This window comes from Cygnus olor, chromosome 1 (assembly GCF_009769625.2).
Source record: "Cygnus olor isolate bCygOlo1 chromosome 1, bCygOlo1.pri.v2, whole genome shotgun sequence".
NCBI lineage: Eukaryota > Metazoa > Chordata > Aves > Anseriformes > Anatidae > Cygnus > Cygnus olor.
In genome coordinates, this window is record NC_049169.1 from 90,660,548 (window position 1) to 90,685,527 (window position 24,980).

Here is a 24,980-nt window from a genome sequence, read left to right on the forward strand (position 1 = left end):
TAATGTATGTTTTTTGATGGAGAAAGGAAAAACAGCATGCTTCTTGTCAATGCCTCTGTGCAACACGCTTCTGGTTCCATATCATGTAGATAAACATGTTGGCCTTCTCAGTATTCATATTCCTGGAGCAGTGGCTGCTGAGGTTAACATGTTGCTGGTGGTCTTTGTGTGTCTACAGCCGTATGTGTCTGGGGCTTTCCTAGCAACCACAGCATCTCTCAGATATGTTTCAGAGATTGGTTGTTTGTTTTTTACCTTGGTCCTCAGTCTCTTCCTGCTTGGGACAGGCCAAATAATCCACCAGATAAGAGTTCATACTACAAAACATTAAGCTGATTTTTACATTTTCCAAACTTCAGGTATTCTGTTGCTGGTCAGAGCAATGGAAGTAAAACAAAGACATAAGAAGAAAGCTAACAAAATACAGTTTTCCAAAACCCAGAGTGAAATATAAGGGAGAAAAAAAAAAATGAATCTAGTCACAGACATGAAGAAAGCCTAAAACTAATCTGTAGCTTCAGTAAGTAGTATGAAATTCAATAAAGAAGCAGCAATGTGAAACGCATCTAACCACATTCTTAATAGATCTATAAAATTAGGGGGTGGAAATGTAAAATATCTGATGAGATGTTTCTTGAAATAATATTTCCAAAAATAAAATCCAAGTTGGTGTGCCAGAAAGAAGCATAAAGTTTGTGGTACATGATGTGCCATTTTTTGGCAAAGTATCTGCTTGTAATACTGGGCCTAATCTTGCTGGAAAACTACATGAAGTTACTGTCAGATTTCTTTTCATCCCAAACTGCAGTTGAGGGGTATCTTTGGCTTCACTGATTTTACTGCAATTAAAATTACAGTAAATTCAGCAATGATGGCAGAACCTGCACAGAAAGTCTGTGAAGCCATAAGTCAGCCTGCACAAGATATGCATGCACAATTTCTGCATGTACACTGATTCCAGTGTGTTGGATTGGATTTACCTCTTAGGTGCTACTGCTTTGCACAGAGCAGCTTTGCACAGAAATGAAAACAAGCACTACAAGTATGGCAATCACACCATGCCTTTACAAGACTTCTTTTCCTTTGTTCTAATACCGTCAGGAGGACAGATTAATGCCTGCTGATGTATGACAATAAAAATAAGTAACATGCTAAACCTAGTAGATACTCATCCAGTCTTCTAAGTCACAGGCCATCTGAAGCTGATGACAGTCTTTCCAAGGTTTTCCAAGTGTTTGGATTCTGACCAATGTAAAGATCACAAGATTACATTTACCAGCTGCTAATTCTTTTTATATGCGCATAAGAAACAGTTGGAGCAAGTACTCTCCAAATTCAGCAACTGTTCTTCCATCCTCACCCCTTTTATACAGAAACAGAGGAACTGCTACAGTAGCTTAGACCACCTGACCATGGAGTCCTGTCCATCAGTAGCTTCAGAGAAGGAAGCAGAAAATCAATCATCAGAATCAAATCAGAATTAAATCAATCTCAAATGCTCCTTTGCTATGAATATCCCCCAATCCTCGCTATTTAGAAACTAGTTTATGACCTGAAGGCTTTATATCCCATGCAAAATCTATCAGTCGGATGGATATCAGTCTGATGCTTATACAGATAAACCACAGTATCTGGAGCTCATGCCAGGTTACCAGTTACCACATACAATTCTTATTGCATGATCTCTCAGATGAGTAACACCTGGAGCATCTCTGTTGCACTGGAAAACATCCATATTTCTGCAGTAATCATATGAAGATAAGCAGCTCCACTGCAGACATCTCAACAGTACCAAACTGGATATCCCAGACTCCCCACTTCTGCATGTAGAAGCCTACCACAAACCTGTTTTTCTTCTCTTCAAACAATGTCAATAGTAATTGCTCTGAATTGATTTGCTTCCCCTGCAGCTTTCAGGGAAGAACAAAACTATCTGAGCTAACACTTCTTCCTACAGTGCTTCCAGTTGAGCTCATCCTTTTTAAAGACCACAGGAAATTTCTATGTTAAGGTGCTTTATAAATCAGCTTGTATATTGAATTCAATGACCTGTTTCTGTGAAATTGCCAGAATGAACAGAAAGTGAACATTATTAAATGGGGTTTTCTCTCTTTCTCTCTTAGGATGGATTTATAGACTTCTTGGAGTTCATAGCTGCAATAAATTTGGTTATACGAGGGAAAATTGACCAAAAATTGAAATGGTATTTTAAGCTATATGACGCTGATGGAAATGGATGTATTGACAAAAAAGAACTATTAAGCATATTCACGGTAAGCAAATTATGACCAATAATAATTGCATTTGGCATAGCGCGTTATCTCTGAATCAGTAGTTCATCACATGTTGTATTTTACCTAATGCTTTACAGTCACAAAACCAGAACTGTTCCGACTAGTGACACTCTTGTCATTGGTTTCTTGCTTACTGAAATAAACGTATCTAAGTAGTATTTTACTTTAAAACATAATTCTCTATATATGCTGATTTACTGAAAGTGAAACACTTTAGAAACAGTAGAAGCATTACTGAGATAAACTGTATAAGAAGGCAGGGTAGAGCTGAAGTAGCATAATGAATAAAACAGCTGTTTGCAAGCATTTGTGCCAGTTTGTTGTGGAAAAATGGCTTCTCAAACTGAACTTTCTGCACAAAAAAAAATATAGATGTCATCAAAATATTCAAATATTTTCATTCTTTTTGAAAGGCTTTTAGATTCGTTTACTACAAATGCCATTACTTGTTTTTTTAAATTAACTTGGGGAAAGTTAATTTTGTCATTAAATCCTGCACTGACATTTTGATACAAATATTGTAGATAATCTTTTTTTTCTGAAAATGGGCCTATTTCAAACCCACAAACCAAAACAGTGTAATTCTTTCTGCACAATGATTTCCATGTTTTCCAACTTGCTCTGGTGAGCTAATATTTTGCACTTCAGTAGCTGCTTTCAACCAAAAGATATTATAGGGTTCCTTGCAAATATGAATGACTTTTAATACTTCTTTCTAAATGTACAGAACCTGTTACAGATCAAGGTTTTGCTGCAGGGAGCATAAAATCTAAATAGGGATTTAATGTCATAATAAACAAGGAAAGTAGTTTTCCAAGATTCTGTCTTGCTGCTGGTGCCTGGCTAGTCACTGTTAAAGACTTTCAAGAGCTGCTGCCTCAAATGAAAGGAACCAGAGCTAGATTAGCCATGTGGTCAAACAAATTAAGTTGATGCATCTCCTTCTAAAGAGCGGCTTTCTAAATGCAGAAAGAGAGGCTGCACAGCCTCAATTTCTCCTCATTTAAGACTAATGTCATCTTTCTGTTGTTGCTATTCTCCATCATTTTCTACTTGAAGGCATTGATGCAGCTGCCTTCGTCTTGGACTCTATCCAAAAAGAGAATTAAAAACATTTTAATATAAAGATTTCTTTTTTAGCTTAACTGGTTTTAAAACTTCTGCTTCTCTTTTGGAGTAACAGAACTTTAACTTAAACCTGTACAAGTCATTTGACTTAGGCTAGATGAAAATAGATGAAACTCTAAACAAAAATAAAAATTCTGACTCACAGCCAGTAAGGGCTCTGATTATACTGAGCATCAGTAAACAAGGGTTTATCCAAAAAGATATATCAGATCTGAGACCTTAATATAAATCAAATAAGTCCTATTAAAACTTCATCTGCCCCTACAGCTATACAAGCTTTGGACCAGCAGATCATTTTAAGACATCAAAATTCTTGCCAGAGCACCAGGCACCCTGTCAGTGTCTTTTTAGCAGTCCAGATAATTTATTATTTAGGGGGATTTTGTGGTAGTCAGTGATTCAAGTACTTCAGGAAGCACTGCTTTCCTCTTAGTGCTACAAATTTAACTGTGACAGAGGTACAACCTTCTGAAGGCTGCATTGGGGTCAGGCATACAAAATACCAAAAGTATCCATAGTACGAATGAGTGATACAAACAAGTTTATGTACCTATATTTTGTAAAATTCTTGCTGCCTTTCAGAACTCTGTGCAAAGTATGGTAAAGATAGTGATGGTTAGGGATTCTACATCAGTGATGGATGTGTTTAGCTTGCATTTTATTTCTGTATAATGAGTTCTAAAATAGTATCTAAAATCATATGGTGAATTATCTTGCACAACACAGTTCATCTCATGATAATTAGATGTAAAAAAAAAAAAAGCCTAGTGTGCCCATTATATAACAAAAATAGATGTTTATACATAGATATGTATCTATTTTCTCAGTCACTAATTGTGATATTGATTCTGAGTCCAATTCTATAAGCACATGCTTGTTGGATATGGGCCACCAGTTATTAACATATAGGCTTCTTCTTTATTGGCCAGAATGATCACCATAATTCAGAAATGATCGTCTCAGTGAATGGGACACAATTTTGCAAAGGTATTCATTTATACCTTTACTCCAAATATTGGATACCTTTGCCACAGAAAAAGCAGAGGGGAGATTACTTTTCTTAACTTCTTTGGAGGACAAGTAAATTCTGCCAACTTTCAGGACTGCCAGTCTAACTTTATTTGTGATTACTAAGTTAAACATTTTTTAATAGAAAAATGACTTAGGCTTTCTCATCATGTGCTTTCAGCTGTGAAAAATAATACTACATTTAAATCACACAGAGCATAGGGCACTCTCAACACACAGAACTCTCTAGGGTGAGATAAAAATGCTGGTGTGGAATCTAGTGTATTGCAGAACAGAGGTGCCACATGGTTTCAGAAGACCTTCAGAGATATGTAAATGAGGTCTGTAATCTTCAGGCGGTGTTATGTTAATTAAATTTCCAATCCTCATTACTGAAGATTTACTTGAAATAGCTATTTATTTAGCGATTTTGAAAGGGTTGGTGAACTAAAGAGCTGCATCCCAATTACTGCAGTTGCCAGTGTATTGTTTTCACAACTTGAAGGAAAAAAGTCTGACGGAACTTTCTGCATTTCTGTCTTCAGGCTATCCAGGCTATTAATGGACACACCAACATGTCCGCTGAAGAATTCACGAACATGATATTTCAGAAGATAGATGTGAACAATGATGGTAAGAATTTAGGTTTTCTTGGTAATGGCAGGGTTTTTTCCCCGTGAGAGAGTGTAGGGTAAGGAGGGGAGTTGAACACACTACTGAAGAACTCTGTTTTAGATAAACTGAAAACCTGTCTGTTCTTCTTTACCTATACTCATCCAGGTTTACAGTACTGCCTCTATTAACCTGACACAGGAATTATATGCAATAGTGGCTAAAACACGAAGGTCTTGCACTGTTCATCCAAAATAACAGTGCTTTGGTTGCACAGCAAATTGAAGGTATTTTTTCAGTATATCTGCAACGGCTCAATCTACCTAAACTGCATAAGAAAACCAACTAAGATGCATGGTTGCACATGCCCTATCATGTCTGAAAGATTGGACAGCATAGTGGATGTCTCTTGAAGTCTGAATGTTGTCACACATGAATGTCTTCCCTGCTATTCCTAACCATGAAAATGCTCCTACCGGCAACCACTATAGTAATTGACAAATTAGAAATGTTAGGAAAGCATTGCAGAGCAAGATCAGATTCCAGCCAAGAATTTGTGGCTTTTTTTTGTTTGTTCATTTTTTTTGAGGTCTCATTTGGTGTATTAAAGTTATTTTTAAGGAAGCTGTTTGCAATATATAATCAGAATATAAATAGTGATCTTGTGATGCATATGAATAACTGGTAGAACATTTTTCCCACCTGTTTGGTCCATTTTTGGGGTGAAGGCAAATTACAGACTCCAAACAACACAGTCATATTCTAGAATGTAACCCCAATACTATGATACTTTTTACTTTGACCCCTGCTTTGACCATATGTTTACTTCCAAGTAATAGTTGTATCTGAGCTAGACCATCAGCTAAAAAATAACTTGTGTCTTCAATATTAGCAATGAGACGCCAGAACATGAATTATTCAGAATCACCTTCATAATACTCCCCTTTCAAACTACTTTCCATAACTAGATACTTTTTTAAATAGCTACAAAGCAGCAGGACTAACTCAGCCTGAGAAATGGGACACATTTTTCAAAGTTTATCTTAAGCTATGCTGCCTCCTTGTAGCTGCTTATTAAAAATAAAATAAATAAATAAAAGTAAATAGACAAATAAGTTGTGATGGCCTTCCTCACATTAAAGTACAAGAAATAATCTCATGGCAGCAGGGAGCAATCCCTAAAACAAATCTCCTGATGGCCTTGCAATTTATTTCCATTACTTGAAGGAAATTTTAGGCTCATCACAGTCCCAGTGAGCCTGGACATGCTAGCATAACTTCATCTCGCTGGTAACTGCAGTGTTCTTTGTGCAATTGCATTCTGGTATTGTTAATTTGAAATATATAGCCCTGGGATCAAAGGAGGGAAGTCAAGACCTGCTGAAGGGAATGGGCGGACCATGAAACAGACTGTCCAGTTCTGGCAACTGAAACCAGCATAAGCAGGAAAGTGATGCAGCAGGTCCATCTGATGACTCCAGGAACCCTATTAATACATTCCAGTCAGTCAAAGGTGACAAACAGGGGAGGAGATGGGGAGTAAGAGGAATATGTGGGACGGGGGGAAAGATCTGAAGAAGTGAGTGGATGAGTAGCAAAGCAGAAAGATGCAGACAAGTGTGCAGAGACAGCTCCTTCTGGCTCCGCTCCTGGGATTATATGAGGGCACTGGGGTTGATAGGGGAGGAGTGAACATTCTCAGGACACTGTACATCAACCACTGGGGTGGGTCTTACTCCTCTCGCTGCAGCCTAAGAGCCAGGACTTGTGTTAGAGGGGCTCTTTTCACTTAGTGTGTATGTGAGCCTGCTCACAGTGCAGTGGGGACCATATGACAAAAGAGGAAGCAGCCTTTATTGCCGATGGGTCATTTTCAAATTCTTCACACGCTGATCATTTTTGGTTTTCAGTCAGATTAAGCTTCCAAAGTTGCCATGAACAGAAACCAAAACAGAAACAAAAAAAACCTGCAGGGACCACTTAAATGTGAAAAGAGCTAAAATTCATCTACCTTAAGCATTTACCAGAAGTGTATGTGATTTACATTGCTGGGCCCCAGAATGCAGGGGCCCTAAGTCATCCAGCAGGTTTCTTTTTGCCTGGCCTCTTTCAATTTCTTATTTCAGTAAAAAAAATCATTCATTTTTATGATTTTCATTAAAAAAAAATAAACTTAAGAGGAAAGAATCACTCTTCCTCTTAAACCAAGGCCTATTTCCCCTCCCAAATAAAAACAATATCACTGGAATAATTTCTAGCCAGAGAATCGTGTACGCTCCAGTGTACCTTGCCACCAGACCGATGCCTAGGACTGGTCTTTGCCTTTGCTGCCAGGGAAGTAAGCAGGAGAAGAAGAATGTTAAATGGTATTCCTGTTCCTGCAAAAAGGAGGTTGTCTTGCAATTTCCAAAGTATTACCTGATTTTGGAATGAGTCCAAAAAAATCACACACTCCCAAAAAATCTTAAAAATCATAACCATTTCAGTTGCTTGGAACAATTTCTCTAATCAAACCACTTAACTGATTTTTTTTCATCATCTTATCCTGGCTCTAAATAATCCTTGTAGTCAACACAGGGGATATGCTTTGTAATCCTCAGCAAATCATCCCCTAATCTCTGTTAAAACCACCTATAAGCTAAACTCCAGTTAGCTTGGTAAGAATAGCTTCATGCAGCTAAATTATGCCAGAATGAACCCTTCACTAGAGCCCTTTTCCCCACACATCTGTCATTGAAGATGCTAAACACTGTAGGTGTCTTAGACTTCTGTGAAAGTGGCATTTGATCTGTTTTAATAAAGAAAAGTGAATATGAGTTCTAAAATCTGATGCAAAATGGGAAAACATATGAAAATATTCTTCCTGCATTTGCATATCAGCAGAGAAGTACAGGGAATCTTCTTGGGGGATGCAACCTGGCATGAATGGCCTTGTGTTGGGTTGAGAGTGATTGCTGCATTCCTTGGTTCCTAAGGAGTATCTGATTTCCTTTTAGGGGAACTGACTTTAGAAGAGTTTATCAGTGGTGTTGAAAGAGATGAGGACCTAATGGAATTGATTACAAAAAGTTTTGACCTTTCCAACGTACTCAAAGTCATACAGAGCGGCAGGCGGCACAGCATCTGAAGGATTCAGTGACGGATGTGACATCTGTTGTCATTGTTTCAAGAAAGATAATATTTGATATATTCAGAGAGCTTGATGTTGTCAAAACCAGCCCAGACAATAACAATCACTCAGCTCCAGGAATAATTGTCCCTCGGAATTTTCACTCTTGACTCCACATCTCTCCTCTTCTTTATTCTGTCTCTCGCTAAGGACTGTGGCAGCTACAGAACACAAACCTTTGCCCACATATAATAGAAAAGATGTTTGATGCAGTATAAATAACTTGTTTGGTCTCTATGAACACTGTTCAGAATAATCAATAAAACAGTGACAATATCATAAAGTGCAACCTTTCTAGAAAACAGAGAACTAATAAATTTATTCTTTTAAGTACAGGTTCTTTAACCTGCTATCTAAAATGTGGCAATAAACATCTAGGTAGGATTGGCTCCTATCAGGACCAATTAAGAACAAAGCCTGGCTTGTATTAACTTAACATTTAATCTAATCAGTGCTCAAAATCAGAGAAGATTTTCTGGGAAACACCTCAGTCAGCTCAGTATTCCAGAGATGTGCATCCTCTTTAAGAAACCATCTACCACTCTTGATTTCATTACATTTGTAAAATAAAATAACACGATGTTTTGATGTTTTTTCACAAGGTTCAGCTACTGTTCTTTCAAATTAACTTTTATAGAAGCACTGGGATGAAATTTTGTTATCTTTGTAGAGTAGCATTAGAAGTTCAAAGAATGTTTAAAACAAATAATTTTGTAAGCACTGGAACGAATATCATCTGGTTTCCCAGAGATGTGTCCTTTGACTTGTATGACCTCCTTTGCAAAACAGTTCATTTTCACTGGGCTCTTTGCCACAGCTTCATGAGACAAAAGGTAAGATGTATGATGACTAGTTCATGCTGATGGGACTGCTGGTGTCTGCCAAACAGACTGCTTAACAGATGAATTCTTCCTGCCTTCCCCTGACAGCGAGTACTATGGTATTTTTGTCCTGCCCAGACACCTGGGCGAAAGCTTTCAGCAATTTAGTCTCTTTGAGACTTCTACCTTCTTTCAAACTGGGTTGCAATCATCTCTGAATGTGGTAGCTGTTAGGAGTACAGAGAAGGGATTCACAGATGGCATGATCACATATGTCTCATTTTTTTAGGAAACCAAGCTAAAAACAACTCAATCTTACTTTCTAACAAACAAGATTAATTCTTTAAGCTGAAATGTAACTGCATGAGTTGTCTGAAAAGGGAAAATCATAGCTCTCTCCAGTTCTGTTGGGATGGATTCTCTTTCAAGTCTGCAACCAGTTCTATCAAATCACTACATTATGTCATAAGACTAAGTTCTCCTTGGCTGGCAGTGCCCTGAAGGCATCACACTAATACTAGATGCTGTTAGAAACATCATCTTAATGCAAAATCATTTGTGCATGGGTAGGTGCAGGTTGAAGGAAACACTTATTAAGACTTAATATGAAAAAGTTTTTTTTTTTTTCCTAAGTCACTACAAGTCCATGTCCATTTGCACAGAAATGTGCTCCATCATCTGCAATTATTACCCCAGGTTCTGGTTTGATCAATGGAATATACTAAAAGTATGCAACAAGCATCACTTGACATTATAAACAGTTCTGACATTATAGTTCTGACATTTGAATCTTTTATATCCTTTCCCAAAAAAAGAGAATGATGTATGAGATTGCTGGCGGGTTCGAACTTTAAGTTCTTGTTTTTATTCATCATTGACACATTAATATCTCACTGTCAGTATCAGTTTTCTCACACCTAGACTTCAGAAAATCACTTTTCTTTATCTACTGTTTTGCATTTAGATTCTGTGAGGATGGTGGTCTTCAGAACTGGCTCTAAAATATTTAAAATACAGTGATCCAATCTAAGCAACTTGGGTATACAGAAACAGCTGTGTTTTGGATTGTTGCTTTTAAAATAATGAAGTTTCTGACTTTGAAACGTGACTACTGTCTACGTATATTGGTCTCTCTCTCTCTCTTTCTCTTTCAATAAATGGATATTAAAAGAGAGTATTTCCATTTAAATTTGCCTATTTTTTCTGTGCAACTGTAATTATATGACGGGAATTACCAAATCAAGGGGAGTGTTGTTTTGTATTAAAAATTAATATATGTAAAGGAAGTTCTTAGCCTTTTGTGTGTGTGAAACTAAATTTTAAAGGAGTACCTGACATGCTTACTTTATACACCTCAATATAAAATTATTTAGCAGAAACCTATATAATTAAGAAAAAGTACCTTTTCTGTTTAACGTAAACATTGTGGCACATTTCCTAAAATATTTACCTACAAGAATTCCACACATTTTTGGGGTTGTTCACAAGATTCCATCTAGATTAGTGTATGTCTCCTTTAATGACTTAAGCACTATTCGATATACAGGTGCTTGAGATAAATGCATTGCAGTCACAATTTTCTACTGATCTCAGTCTTTTAAACTTGTCAGGTGTTCATTGAACGTATCAGTGAAATCAGGTGGCACGTGCAAAAACTGCCTAATCTGACTCCCCGAAGTCTTGTTCTGAAACAACCTGAAGCTGCAGCTCATCACCACACAGGTGCTTTGTATTAAAGAAGGAATATTTTAAGCTGACCTGTCTGTTCAAATGCTTATTGCTGATTTAATAGACAGCAGAAAAGGAAAAAGCAAGCCAAACGTTAGTTCACATTACATTTACCCCTTAGCAAATATTTAAGTGGTTAAGGGGTAGTGATGAGCCACTGATCTATTGCTACAAAACCCTGCATGGGAGGAAAGAAAAAAAAAAAAAAACTTTATAGCATATGCTCTCAAGAAATGTCTTTGTCAACAAGACTGATGCAGATGCCAGCTGTGAAACTCTGGAGAAGCTGGGCTGCCTATATCATCATCACAGGGGGGTAGGTTTTAGTTAGGATAAATGTGCCCTGAGAATAGCTAATCGTTTTGTCACCATATTCACCTTGGAAAGAACCACAGGTTTCAAATTCACTCTGTGCAGCTGGGTGAGCTTAGCCAATCAACAGGGTAATTGGTAGTTTCTCTTCTAATATAAGCTCTTTTACTGTTAAGAAATCCTTTTAGCATTATGCTCTTTTTATTGCATCCAAACAGCTAAAGGTAATTAGTATGACAGTTCTCTTTTTCAAACAATTCATAATTGTCCTAACGTTATCTCCTTTTCTATTCTGGTAGCTTAATATGCTAGAAAAATAAATAGGCACTTTTTCTTCTGAGAATCTGGGAATTCAAAGTGACAAGAAAATTACCTTTTCTTATAGATATGAAATTGCTTAAGCATTAACAGGCATGATTAAACCTTATGCCATAGTTATGCATCCCTGATAAAGTGGGAGGAAAGCTTGCTGTGGTGTGGAAAAGATATCATAGCTGCATTTAATTTTTGACCTTATGTAAGATTAGCTGTATCATGTAGAGCATAATGGTTAAATATTCAAGCCTCAGGTTCCCTGTGTGTTAGGACATATGTCTACTTATTTGAAGAAACTGGCTCAATGTCTACAAAAAGTCTTGAGGGGTTATAGAAACTACTGAAGAATTCAAGGAGGGATTTTTAATTATCATTTTTAAACATTCTATTAAATATAGAAGAATATTCCAAAAGTTGGAAACACGTAGCTTTACGCTGTACTTTTTTGACAGGCCTTTATTAGAAAGCTGAGGGAGAAAGTAGCTGAATGACATGTTTTTTAACATGGCAAAATGTAGCTGCTGGATGGAACAGGCTCTTTTCTCCAGTCCCTGTCCAACTGTTTGCATCATTAACATTTCTACACTAATAATAAAGCTTTGGTGAACCCTTGCTTTGGTCTCCAGTGACCTGACAACTCCTGATCTAAAGATTAGGAAGAGAGCCATGGTTTAGCTGGTATGTGTAGCAGGCAGGGACCCTTTTACTTCTACAGTTTGACTGGGACACTGAGTAGAAGACAAACCACTGGCTCATGACTCTGAAGACAGAAGGATGGACTTAAAAAGTGATGTCCTGCACTGATTTTTGCCTACAACAGCTATGTGAGAGAAGGTACAGCCATCAAAGGTAACTTATTTGACAAAGAAATTTTTTTCTAAGTATTTTCCTGTATCTCCACTTAGTTTTTATTTCCCCTTTCTCTGCAGTAGAGCTGCGAGAGAATTTAAGACTGTTAACTACAGAGTTGTTACTATGCCTATAATCAAAACTGTAATGAAATACTATCTTTTGAGTTGTAAAACCATCAAATTCAATTGCTTCCAGTTTGAAGTTCTAGTTACTTTAAATAAGGTCTGAGCTTCTTGTCTCGTTTAAAGCTGTACTGTTTACCAAAAAAAAAAAAAATTTAAACTACCACTATATCCCTCACAAAATGCTGAAGAGGCGGGGAGGGCAGAAGGGAGAGAGGTGCAGAACATCCTACAAAACCATGGGGAAAACAAGCAGAGGAGGAAAGCTGAAGAGGTAGAAAAAGCAGAGGGCAGCAGGCCCCGTGAAGGAACATCAAGCTGTCATAACCTTGTCACATAAGGAGCATGCTGTAGAGGAAAAGCCAAATGTTAAAGTATGGAAAAGACTCAGGCTGTGAAGAACCATGTTCATGTTGTAATTGTTCTGTGCTTCAGGCCCTGCCCTTCACCATGCATGCAGCCTCACCATGCATGAGGCTGAGTGGGGCGGGATGAGGCCCATTTCCAGCACTTTCTTGCCAGCTGTTTTTTGTGTTTTTTATTTTTAGCTTTTACAGAGCACTTTCATGCTCCCCCAGCCTCCTCGCCCGGACCCTTACACTGTAACAACCCCCAACAGGGCACTCTGCCTGCCTCTCAGGGGAAAAGCCAGCTGCCATCTTCACCATGGGCCTGCTGAAATGGCAAACCACAGCTGCTATACACAACAGGCAAAATGTGAAGTGCAGAGGCAGCTTCTGAGCTAGGCCGCATTTTCAGTTCACCAAAACCGTTGGTGTGATGTGGTAAAAGGCCAATATTTAAACACATTAAGTGCTATTTCTTGTACAGGAGAAGCCTTTCTTCTTCAGCCAGGTTTTGTCAGGGCTCCCCAGGGTGGCAGGGCCTGGTTGTGAGGCCCTGCCCTAACACACACACTCAGGAAGCAGCCTGTAGGCAAAACCATGCAGAATATGGACATTTCTGCTGGATTCATCAGAAACAGACAGAGAATTGATGACTGGAGAACTGAATGTGAAATGGCCGCCAAAGTTCCTGCCCTTTCTAGTCATTCTCCAGCTAGCCCACAGGGTTGTGGTACCGGGGTCACAGAGGAGGGGGCTGTCACTGGCACCACTGAAAGTGTCACCTGTCCACCAGCACAGAGTTTTCAGATACTATGCCATTCCTCTCCAGTATTCTTCAAGAAGCCATCCCTTTTCTATAAATAAAGCTAAATAAAATAAAATAAAATAAAATGCTATCAGCACATCAAGTGCCTTGGAACCGTCCATTATAAAAACATTTGGTGTTTTGCCAACGTAAAGACGTAGATGCATTTTTCATAATAGCTAACTGTCTAAAGCTGATTTATATTTATCTATTTACTATTTGTGAGTTCAGTTGTAATAAATCTTACTATTGAAATGCCAGAAATAAAGACATACCTGGCTGTTTTAAGCATTGATAATGTTATGTGGTAAAGTTCTACAGCCCACAAGTTCTGCAGTAAGGCTTTACCCTTCTTCTGGTATCAGCAAGGCTCAATTTTTCTGTCACCACTGCATGAACCCCTGTGCTCAGCGGTTACATCACATCTGTGGTGAGCAAGCCAGCCACAAGAGTGGTGAAATAGATTGTATTCAGGCCTGGTGAGGTCTCACCTCGAGTAGTGTGTTCAGCTTTGGGCCCCTCACTACAAGAAGAACATCGAGGGCCTGGAATGTGCCCAGAGAAGGGCTACAAAGTTGGTGAAGGGCCTGGACCACAAGTCCTGTGAGGAGCAGCTGAGGGAACTGGGGTTGCTCAACCTGGAGAAGAGGAGGCTCAGGGGAGGCGTTATTGCTCTCTACAACTACCTGAAAGGAAGGTGTAGGGAGCTGGGAGTCAGCCTCTTCTCACAGATAACTAGCGATAGGGCTAGAGGGAATGGCCTCAAGTTGTGTCAGGGGAGGTTTATGTTGGAAATTAGGAGACATTTCTTCTCAGAGCAGTCAGGCATTGGAACGGGTTGCCCAGGGAGGTGGTGGCGTCACCGTCCCTTGGGGGTGTTTAAGGAGAGGTTGGACCTGGCACTTAGGAACATGGTTTGGTGGGTGACATTGGTGGTAGGGGGATGGTTGGACCAGATGATCTTGGAGGTCTTTTCCAACCTTAATGATTCTATGATTCTATACTTAAAAACTCGGTTAATTCTACAAATGCTCAGTGAAGCTCTGTTTAAACAGAAGGTAAATAGTATTTCATTTGAGCTGAGATTTTTCATGCCTTGGTGCCCTAACTAAATTAAAAATCTTTATCAAAATGCACCATTTGAAGGAAGAACACAAAGTAGGTCACGTCCTGCCCTTTATACGCCAATCTCGTGCTAATAAGTCAAACCAAAATTGCCTTCTGAGACAGTCTAGCATTCAGAAATAATCAGATTAGTAATGTCACAAACAGGGTATTGAAATAGTGATAATTTGCACAAGCATTTTTTTTTTTGTACCTATGTTCTAATTAAACGCTAATTGCACTTTATTTCTCAGATACCAAAGTAATTAACCACTCAAGATGTCTTCTCTTTCTTCAAAGAGGAAGTACAACAGCCCAGCAAAACAAATTTAACTTTTTTCATTCCTCTTTAGGTTATTTTAATTAGTTGTTCAAAGTTATCAGGGTGCCAGCAAGTGTGTTTGTTTAACACAGAGTAGAAATTTGCACCCTGTGGAAAACTGTTTATTACAAAGCCCATTAACTTCTTTTCTCAGGACACTGAGCACCTTCTGAATGGCAATGATACTCAAACATTGCTTTTCACAACTTAGACTGGTAAAATATCGATGGAGAAAATGTTTGGTATTCCATTCTCCTTTCCCATCAGGCATCTAGTCTTCTGGCTTTTTGAATATAGTAATTTGACCATAGTAATTACAGATCTCTTAAACTCTACCTTTCTTGGAAAAGCCAAAGTACACCCAAAATGCTAAATGAATGTGGACTTATGGAGCCTTTGTGGTCCCATGAGAGTCAATGATCCCACTGACTGCAAACTGGAACAGAATTTCTTCAAGTAATGTCTAAAGATATATCAAACTCTTGATTTATTCAGAATCTTATTAACCTTTTATGCAGCACAGTATTTCTATGGGCTATTGCAGACAGGTGTAGGGAAAGAATGAAATAAGTATTCTGGGAATACTTTTTTTAAAAAATATATATCAGTGCCATGATTACTTTCCTGTTAAAAACAATGAAATATTTATGGAAAGAAATGGCATTTTTTGTGTGTTTCAAAAGGAACTAAACTGCTATCTGGCTTTAGGCACAGCTTTTGATTCTTAGCCTCCATCCAAGCGTTCCTTCCATCTCTGTCCACAAGGCAATAAAAATTGGGGTTGGTTGTTTTTTGGTTTGGGTATTTTATTTTCTTTTTTGCATTGGCAGTGTACCTCTGGCACATAGTTTTAATAATTTCAGACAATATAGGAGGAGTTTATGCATTTCCTCCTCTTTTTATTTAAATTACATGTATTTGGCAATCTCATTCTGTCCTGCAGGATTTCAAAACCTCTCAAATTTAAAACACAGCTCACTTTTAAAAAGTTGCTAATACTTTGAGGAAAAAGTTGAACACTTGTAATTAAGTTTTTGGTTTTTTTTATTGTTCTTGCATTGTTCCTTTCCTGTGCTAAAGGTTTTCTATCTCAAAAGAGGGTCTTGAACTAGTTTTTAATTAGGTCAGTCTTCCCTATGATATCCTCTTCACCAGCTCAGCCTCTAATGGTAGTGCCAGCTAGCAAACAGCTTCTGGTGATGATCATAATAATTCAGTGATCTGATAACTTCCAACAACATTCTATAATAGTAAACATCAAAAAGCTCACAAAACACAAACGACAATTTGTGACCAGAACTACCTACCTACTATTCTAAGCAGAGTATTTCTTCAGCTTTCCATGAAAGTTTAGGCTCTTCTCTAGGACTTCAAAGTGCACAGGGAAAACAAATACATGAAAAATCCAAGCTTCCTAATTATCAGTTGTTTTTTCCAAAGTATCTGAACTGGTGAGATTCCTGAGCATCCAAGCTAAGAGCTGACTTTCCCAGGACAGTGGAAAGAGAAAGCACTTGTGTCGATAGGGCAGAGCATCAATATTACTGTCTAAAGAAGTTGATATGAACAATCAAACAAAAGAAGGGCATAATGCTGCTCTGAAAAGGAAAAGGGAGGCTCCAGAAATGATGTGTTCTGCCTGCCAGGGTTAGTGAATGCCTCTGGAGAACACAATTATAAATCTTATTTTGGTATTTCCTGGTGGGTTTTGATCGTTTCAGAACACACATTTGTGCCCATTCAGATATAGGATGTGCTCTGCTGTCAGCTTCTCTGCCTCCTGTCTCAAAAAGTGCCAAATGCTGCCAGGTGTCTGAATAGAAGCCAAATGCACAAAACGGCCAAGAAGCTGCTCCCAAGACTGAAGGGTAAGTGCTGATCAATGATTTAAGACATCTCGTAGTGAAAGGGGGTGTGTAAGAGATGGCCATAAGTGCATGTCCTGCAGGTACACAAGCTAGGGGAAAATAGTACAACAAATAATCCATACAATTGCTTCAGCTGGCAGAGAAATTCTCACAGCAAAGCCCCCCTCACAGCCCCCCAGAGTTTTTCATGACAGTGATGATGGCAATGTATGTTTGTGACATGGCCATCCGTTGCTAGTAGGAATGTAAATTTTGTACGACATAAGCAAGTCAGATATGAACGGAGCATGACAGCTTGTTTGTCCCTGTCTTTGTCCTATTGCCACAGTTTCAGTCTGCTTGTGGCTGATTTTTTTTCCCCCTACAAATTCATTCTGCTTTCTTCTTTTTACCCAAAGTACTACTGGTAGCTCAAGGGAGACGGAGTCAAACCCTGACAGAAAGCAGGAGAGGACAGATAGAAATGGCTTTGTGGCATCTGGGGAGTAGCATCTTGCTGGAGAAAACTGTTTACCCACAGATGTGCTACTCTTGCTGCTTATTCTGATTTCTTTGATTTCTGCTCTGCATTGGCATTCAAGGTGCACTCAGAAGATGAACTTTCCTGTTTATTGCAAAGAGATAATAAAGTATTCTTTCATATATATCTAAAACAGACATCTGGAAATGCGAGCCATGGTGCAAGGAGGCCTTGTGACACTATTCCCATGGCAAGGCTCTGCTTATCGGACTGAAGAAACACTTCCCATATCGGGATAATTTGCAGTAAAAATTGCCACAGATGGTGTTAGTTAGCATTTGTGGAGTTTATGAGATTAGTATTTGGCGACAGATCTATCTCCACATGTTTTTATGATACCAAAATGAGTGCAAAGTTAGAAAAGCCTGAATGAAGGCAAATGTTTTTTAAAGGACCCTTTGCTTGAAATTAATGTTACTATAAGCTTTTCAGTAGTATGGTCACCAGATACAAGTCCAGCTCTCAATTCCACTCTAAAAATAATCCTAATTTGTATCTGTACAGGATTCCCAATCATTGTATGTTCTCCCACATGCTACTAATCTGTTTATGATATCACCAAAGGCCTTTAAGACATTTAAGCAGGAGATACAAGCTTTTGTATAACAGCTCCTTTGTTCCTTCCCAGCACCTATCTTGTTACGAAGATCTTACGTATTTTTTTAAGCAGAGGTGACACTAGGAAACACTGTCCTGACTTGTGTAGCAGGAGTACAGCTGGAGCTAGTGGTACTCCGGTATAAAACTTTGAGTGCTAGATGACTGAAGAGGTGAGTGAAAGCAAGCAGAGTGCCTCAGGACACAGCAGCTGTGCAAAACCCTATGCTCCTCACTTGTCACTTGACTGTTTCCTTCCCAGCTAAACTGGGAGAGGACTGAGTCTAAATCTTCCTTTTTTTTTTTTTCCTTTTGTTTGTTTGTTTGTTTTCAAGCAGGAGAAATGTAGTTCTTCCTCATGTCTTGAGAAAAGGGCCTACAAGCATCCCTACTTGAACCATCTCTTGAGGGCTCAAGGAAGTTTTCGAGGCTTTCCCTGTTCATCTTGGCCCTGCTCCTATTTTTACCCATCTCCACGCAGGCTACCACTACCAATGTGCAACAATTTTTGATTTTCTACCCTAGCACTTTGCTACCAAGTCTTTATCCATCCCCATCAATTTCTTTTTCTGCAACCCAATCTTCCAGCCATCTTCATGCAGACCCTGTCTTAATTTTAAGCCATCTTCATGTATGAAATATCTTCACGATTGCTTGAAGAGATCCCACAGTAAGCAAGGGGCAAGGAAGAGGAAGATCAGAAAGTCAGAATCCCACACACCAATGCAACTGGCCTTTCTACTTCAGAAGAAATAAGCCACCCAAAGAAAACTGAAAGCTTTGTGTCTAAGGTGGTTTAACTCTTCCCTGTTCATAGCCATGAATTTTTACCAGCTTTGTAGCAGAGGAAGGATCCTCATACACACACACCTTATTTTGGGTAGGACGTAAGGGAATTTTACAACCTGTAAAAGTACCTGCCACTCAACTCTAGCTTACTACACCATGACCATACAGTAGTGTGCTCGAGGGCTCCTGGGGGCAAAAAAGGGGTGCTTGCACCCCGCGCAGCATTACCTTCCTTGCTAATGTTACAGTTCCAGTTGTTTGGAAGCTGCTGAGCTACTGCTGCCCCTGCTCTGCTCACATCTCTGCTTGCAGGACAGAGCTGGTGAGAGATGACTTCCATAAAGTTTGCCACAACTGTACAAGAAGCAGAGAGCTGAAAAAGGAGGAGAGGAAACAAGTGCTGAGGTACAGCTCTATTTTCTTTTTGTTCTCCACAGCAGCGAGTCTAGCTTAGAAAGGTGTGAACCTTCATAACTGCAGCCCAGCAAAACCATTTCCTGTTTTCTCCTGACGAGCACCAACTTCTGTGCTCTTAAACCACATAATGCTTCTTTATCCAGACTCCACAGCAACGCTTGTGTCAAAATATGCCGTTCTGAAAACGACCTTTTACTCTCTGCATACCTATAGTTCTCTCAGGCAATTGCAAATGTTTATGAGCAATTTTCTAATAAGGATACGGACACATCCTTTTAATGCAACTAATCTTTTCTAGCTGAGGAACAGCTATAGTTTCATCTGGTTCAAGTGACCAGACATATGCTCTTGAATGATGCAGACCAAATATTTATTTCAACCAGTTCAAAAATACCTTGCGGGCTAACACTTGTTTGCCCAGCTCTTTGTTGAACAATTGCAAATGAGAAACAAATTCAAAAAATCACAGCTTGTTTATGCATAATTTGTATGCTCGCAGTCGAAAGGGCTATGTATCTCAGCTAAATCATTTGCAATGAATAATTCTACCGTTCAGTACAGATGCAGAGCATTGGAACTTACAGAACATTACGGAAATGTATCTTCCATCCTCAGGAGATGTGAGAATTTTAATTCCTGGCACTGAAGGCAGGCTTGAATGAGAATATGATTAAACTTTTATAACTGCTTGATGTTTTCTTGGCTCAATCAATATTCTTTTCAATAAGCCCTTGGCCTGTTTCAGAAGCACTGCCAATATTTGTTGTTGAGTAAATGTGGCTTTATTTTTCACTCCCGCTGATGTGATCAACAGAATGACATTGATGACAATGGGTGCTGTGTTCAAACATTTTAAAACAATTCAATCTGCCAACACAGGACAGAGGTTAGGTAGCCATACTGATTACAGCACATCTTTTGCTGGCCTCTGTTACAGACAAGCATGCTTTGATATTGCCTCCAATGCATCTGATCGTGATCATTCATCTGTGCAAGCTAGCAGGAATGGACTGGGTCATGCAGACTGGTCACTTCCTTCCCTTCAAAGGAAGGCCTAAAGGCACGTGGCAGACAGTCATGCATTCTTCGGGAGGACTGGCACACTGGGGACACACCCAGAGCCTTCCATCCTGATGTTCGTGAAAGCACTCAGGGGAATTACCTATGTCAATACTGTCAAGCAATAGCATGCCAGACTAGAATTTAGAACATGCTGACAGCCTACTGACCAATATGCCAGCATCACACGCATAACTTCGGGCAAATCACTTAGTTCTGTACCTCAGGTTTTCTATCTATCAAGCAAGGATAATAATTCTTCCTATATTTTTTGAAACAGTTTGAAATTTATGTAGGAGAGCCGTGATGTGACTGTTGAGTGGTGGCATTCATTCAGCACATTGATGACACTCAGTTCTTTGCCAATACAGGCAGGAGATTCTTCTACAAAATGCTAGAGAGTGAAGGATTTGGAGCAAAAGTCAATCCAGTTAGTTTTAGTTGATACTGAGAAATGGGGAAAAGTGGTGAGTAGTGAAAGGAGCAAGAAGCACTCATTCCTTTTCAAGGAAATTCTCACTCTTGGCTTTTATGGTAGTACAATTTTACTAGGTCTGATTCCCGAGCTTTGGGCTTTGATTCCTCAATGATAAAAAGTGACTTTTGTTCTCACTTCTCCATTTCCACAGCTGATGAAAAGAAGACTGACCCTTTCACGGTAATTGCTGTCCTAGTAATTGCTTGTCCCTCTATTCTCAGACATGGTGGTTGAACTTTGGACCTGCCTTTATATAAGGTTACTGTTACAAATATTTCAGCCTTCAGAAGCTTTTAGAAGTAACCAGGTACTGCGGGCTGAGCTCCGACAGCAGCCAAGTACCCACACAGCTACTTGCTTGCCCCAGTGGGACAGGGGAGAAAATCGGAAGAGAAAATGTGAGAAATCTTGAGTCAAGATAAACACATTTGGGCAAGAGAAGGAAAGGGTGGTGATGGGGAAACAACAAAACAAGGGATGCAAAGGTAATGGATCTCCTTCCCACAAGCAAAGGCATGCCCAGCTGGTCTCTAAGAAAAGGCCATCTTGGAAGAGAAAAACCTTCTTCTTCCTCTATCCCATTTATTATTGCTGAGCATGATGTTATATGGCATAGAATATCCCTTTGGCCAATTTGGGCCAGCTGTCCTGCTGTGTCCCCTCCCACCTTCTTGCCCACCTCCAGCCTACTCATACTTGCAAGGGGGACAGTGGGGAAAAAAAAAGAGAAGGCCTTGACACAGTACAACCCTGTTCAGCCACAGCCAAAGTATTAACTGATGTGCCACCAATACCATTGTAATCACAAATCCAAAATGCAGCACTGTAGGGGCTGCTATAAGGAAAATGAACATCATCTCAAAGATGACCCGGCACACCAGGAAAGAAATTAAAATAGCAAGAAGCTACTAAAGCCAAAAGCCCCATTTGTGCAGTGGAGTGATTAGGATAGAACCAATTAAATTAGTCCCCCACAAAATTAAACATGCTTTTGCACAACAGAGAGCAGAAAACAGCCTTCAGAGAATGGGCAAAACAATGAGGGCACCCTTAGAGCCTGCTCCAATTCCCTTCCAGCAGGCCTGCACACATTCTTCAGTGGTAGGAGCTAAATAACCTTACTCAGCCCATGACTGTGTTTGGGAGCTCAGCAAATTGTTTGGCTTGATGAGTAAGATTTTTGATGACTTCCTGATGGCCAACTGTTGGTTTGGCACTGATGTTTATATATTATATATATAAAAGCAGTTATGGACTGCTTGGGTGTGTTTATGGTTTGAAACCAGTTGACTCTCTTAACTGGGACACTCATGTGAGGGCTGCCTTGCGTAAAGGAACTGATTTCTGACTCCGGATAGAGTTATGAGTATGGGGGAGTACGATACCGTGTCTGTCCTACATCTGCAAGAGCAGGGAAGGCACAGACTGAGGTACCCTGTGCTTTCCTCGGATGCTCACACTGCCTTTCCCACAGGCAGCCAGCTCTTCTCCCTGCCTACAGTTACTCCCTGCTCCACCACCCTGTGGTTTTGCATGGCCTCCTCATGCCTGGTTATATTCACTGACTTGACACAAGCTGAGCTCTGCAAGGGTTTCTGGAAAGGAGCAGTTATTTTATGCCTACATACTCCCCTGTACAAAGAGTAAGAGCAGCATGTAATCCTAACGAAATATACTGAAGAGAGATGAGTTTGCCATTTAAATAGTCAATGTAATGTTTTGGCTGTATCTGAAGATCAACATTTACAGAGAATAATGTGTAAATTCCTTTTTATATGGTTCTTCAGAGGTTGCTTCCAGAAAATGATTTACTACTCCAGATGCCTAAATAGTAAAAGATATTGACTGGCTGGAGAGAGTTCAGAGCAGAATAGTAAAAACGATCATTTAGCACAGATGTTTTGATTTATAAAAAGAAAAAAAAAAAGATAAAAGATTAAAGGGATAAAATACAGCTTGAGGCGAGGCTAACTGATGAGCTAGAGAGAACATAGCTGTCCTGAAATATATGAGTGATGTAAACACCATGAATAAAACAATTACACATGGCAATGCACCACAGGGTAAGCAATGGCACATACAACTCCATCCTACCAATTATTCTTCTCTAAGCCAAACGTAATTAAAGAGAAGTTGAGGTTAAGTCTTCTGTCAACCATTTCTTTGCAGACCTACTCAATAGAATGGCAGAAGACAGGATGAAGTTCTCGCACTTCACAGGGACCAAAAAAAAAATAAATCTTGAAATGTCTGGGTTTCTGGATCATATTAAATAGCAATATTGTCTCTTATAGCAAGAAAAAAAAAAGAAAAAGAAAAAAAAGGACACAATGTTCGATGTTTATTTAATCATAAGATTAAAAAGATGCTGGCTGTCTTCATATCACAGGAAATTTCCTGCTGATATCAGTATGCCCCTCTCCTGTTGCAGAACAAGAGTGAGAACCTATTTAAAAGCAAAGTCTCAGAAGTCTGGGTGCATACTGACTGCAGGACTGGGACGTTTTCATTTCTCTGCTGGTACTGTCCAAGATCCATGTCTCCTCACAGCACATACCACAATTATATCTTTACAGCCCAGCCACCCCCACTCAAATGAGGATTGCAAAACACTTTTCCCAATACTCAGCTTATTTGTGATTTCAGAAATAGCTTTAACGAGTTGTTAAGTATCTTTATTGGAGTGGAACCTAAGACAAGGATGTTGTGTAAATGCAAGATGAATGGGTACTCCCTGTTCATTTACAATCTCAATAAATAAGCAAGGCATGGCAAGCAACAGATGCATAAGGAAATACAGAGGAACACTAAGAAAAAGATTCCCAACTTCATGGTCATGCAAGACAAATGACAGCTGCTCTGTTTCTTATAGAGACCTTAACAAACAAAGTTTTAATATTGTTCTTTCTTGGTTCCCTTCTCTTGCTTGATTACAGATTAATACACTACATTGCCTTGTATTCTGCATAAACACATCCCCTGGCATTAGGCATTACCTAATATTTGTTGACTTTGATTCTTAAGATTTGAATCCATTTGGATTTTTTTTTTTGTTACACCTTGGCTGGACTGGATGATCTTGGAGGTCTTTTCCAACCTCAATGATTCTATGATTTCTATGATTCTAAAGGATAAGCTTTGTAATTCAAAGCTGATGAACTAGATTGCACCCCAACATTTGTCAATCTCATCCCACTGGGATGAATGCAGAACAAATTGCCTCAGACCCGGAATCACACTGGTGATCACCTAACTTGAGTAGTCTTGGATAGGTTCTCATCCCCCTATGCAGGGATGGATTTGCAGAAGCTCTCTGTGCTTTCTGTTGCTATTCACTTTGATTAAAGCTATGCTTTGACAATATAAATCTTTATATAAACTTTGTAAGACTTTTAAAACCAGTACCTACTCAGAATAAATCAGATTCTCTACATCTCAGATTAATGTTCCAAAACCAATGGACACTCAATACTTTGACCCAAGTCATAGAATCATAGAATTGTAGAATCATTAAGGTTGGAAAAGACCTCCAAGATCATCTGGTCCAACCATCCCCCTACCACCAATGTCACCCACCAAACCATGTTCCTAAGCGCCAGGTCCAACCTCTCCTTAAACATTCCCAGGGACAGTGACGCCACCACCTCCCTGGGCAACCCATTCCAATGCCTGACTGCTCTTTCTGAGAAGAAATGTCCCCTAATTTCCAACATAAACCTCCCCTGACACAACTTGAGGCCATTCCCTCTAGCCCTATCGCTAGTTATCTGTGAGAAGAGGCTGACTCCCAGCTCCCTACACCTTCCTTTCAGGTAGTTGTAGAGAGCAATAACGCCTCCCCTGAGCCTCCTCTTCTCCAGATTAAACAACCCCAGCTCCCTCAGCTGCTCCTCGTAAGACTTGTTCTCCAGACCCCTCACCAGCTTCGTTGCCCTTCTCTGGACTCACTCGAGCACCTCGATGTCCTTCTTGTAGTGAGGGGCCCAAAGCTGAACACACTACTCGAGGTGAGACCTCACCAGGCCTGAATACAATCTATTTCACCACTCTTGTGGCTGGCTTGCTCACCACAGATGTGATGTAACCGCTGAGCACAGGGGTTCATGCAGTGGTGACAGAAAAATTGAGCCTTGCTGACACCAGAAGACGGGTAAAGCCTTACTGCAGAACTTGTGGGCTGTAGAACTTTACCACATAACATTATCAATGCTTAAAACAGCCAGGTATGTCTTTATTTCTGGCATTTCAATAGTAAGATTTATTACAACTGAACTCACAAATAGTAAATAGATAAATATAAATCAGCTTTAGAC

The 24,980-nt window shown here is 39.5% G+C and overlaps 1 protein-coding gene across 1 annotated transcript in view; it reads left to right on the forward strand.

The window, feature by feature from the left end:
• Positions 1-10,268, forward strand: part of GUCA1C (guanylate cyclase activator 1C) — a 33,450-nt gene extending 23,182 nt beyond the window's left edge. The window contains exons 2-4 of the mRNA XM_040568965.1: positions 2,124-2,273; positions 4,976-5,063; positions 8,039-10,268. Coding sequence (XP_040424899.1) covers positions 2,124-2,273; positions 4,976-5,063; positions 8,039-8,169 — 369 coding nt within the window. The 3' untranslated portion in view covers positions 8,170-10,268. The remainder of the gene's footprint in view (positions 1-2,123; positions 2,274-4,975; positions 5,064-8,038) is intronic.
• Positions 10,269-24,980: the final 14,712 nt, after the last annotated feature.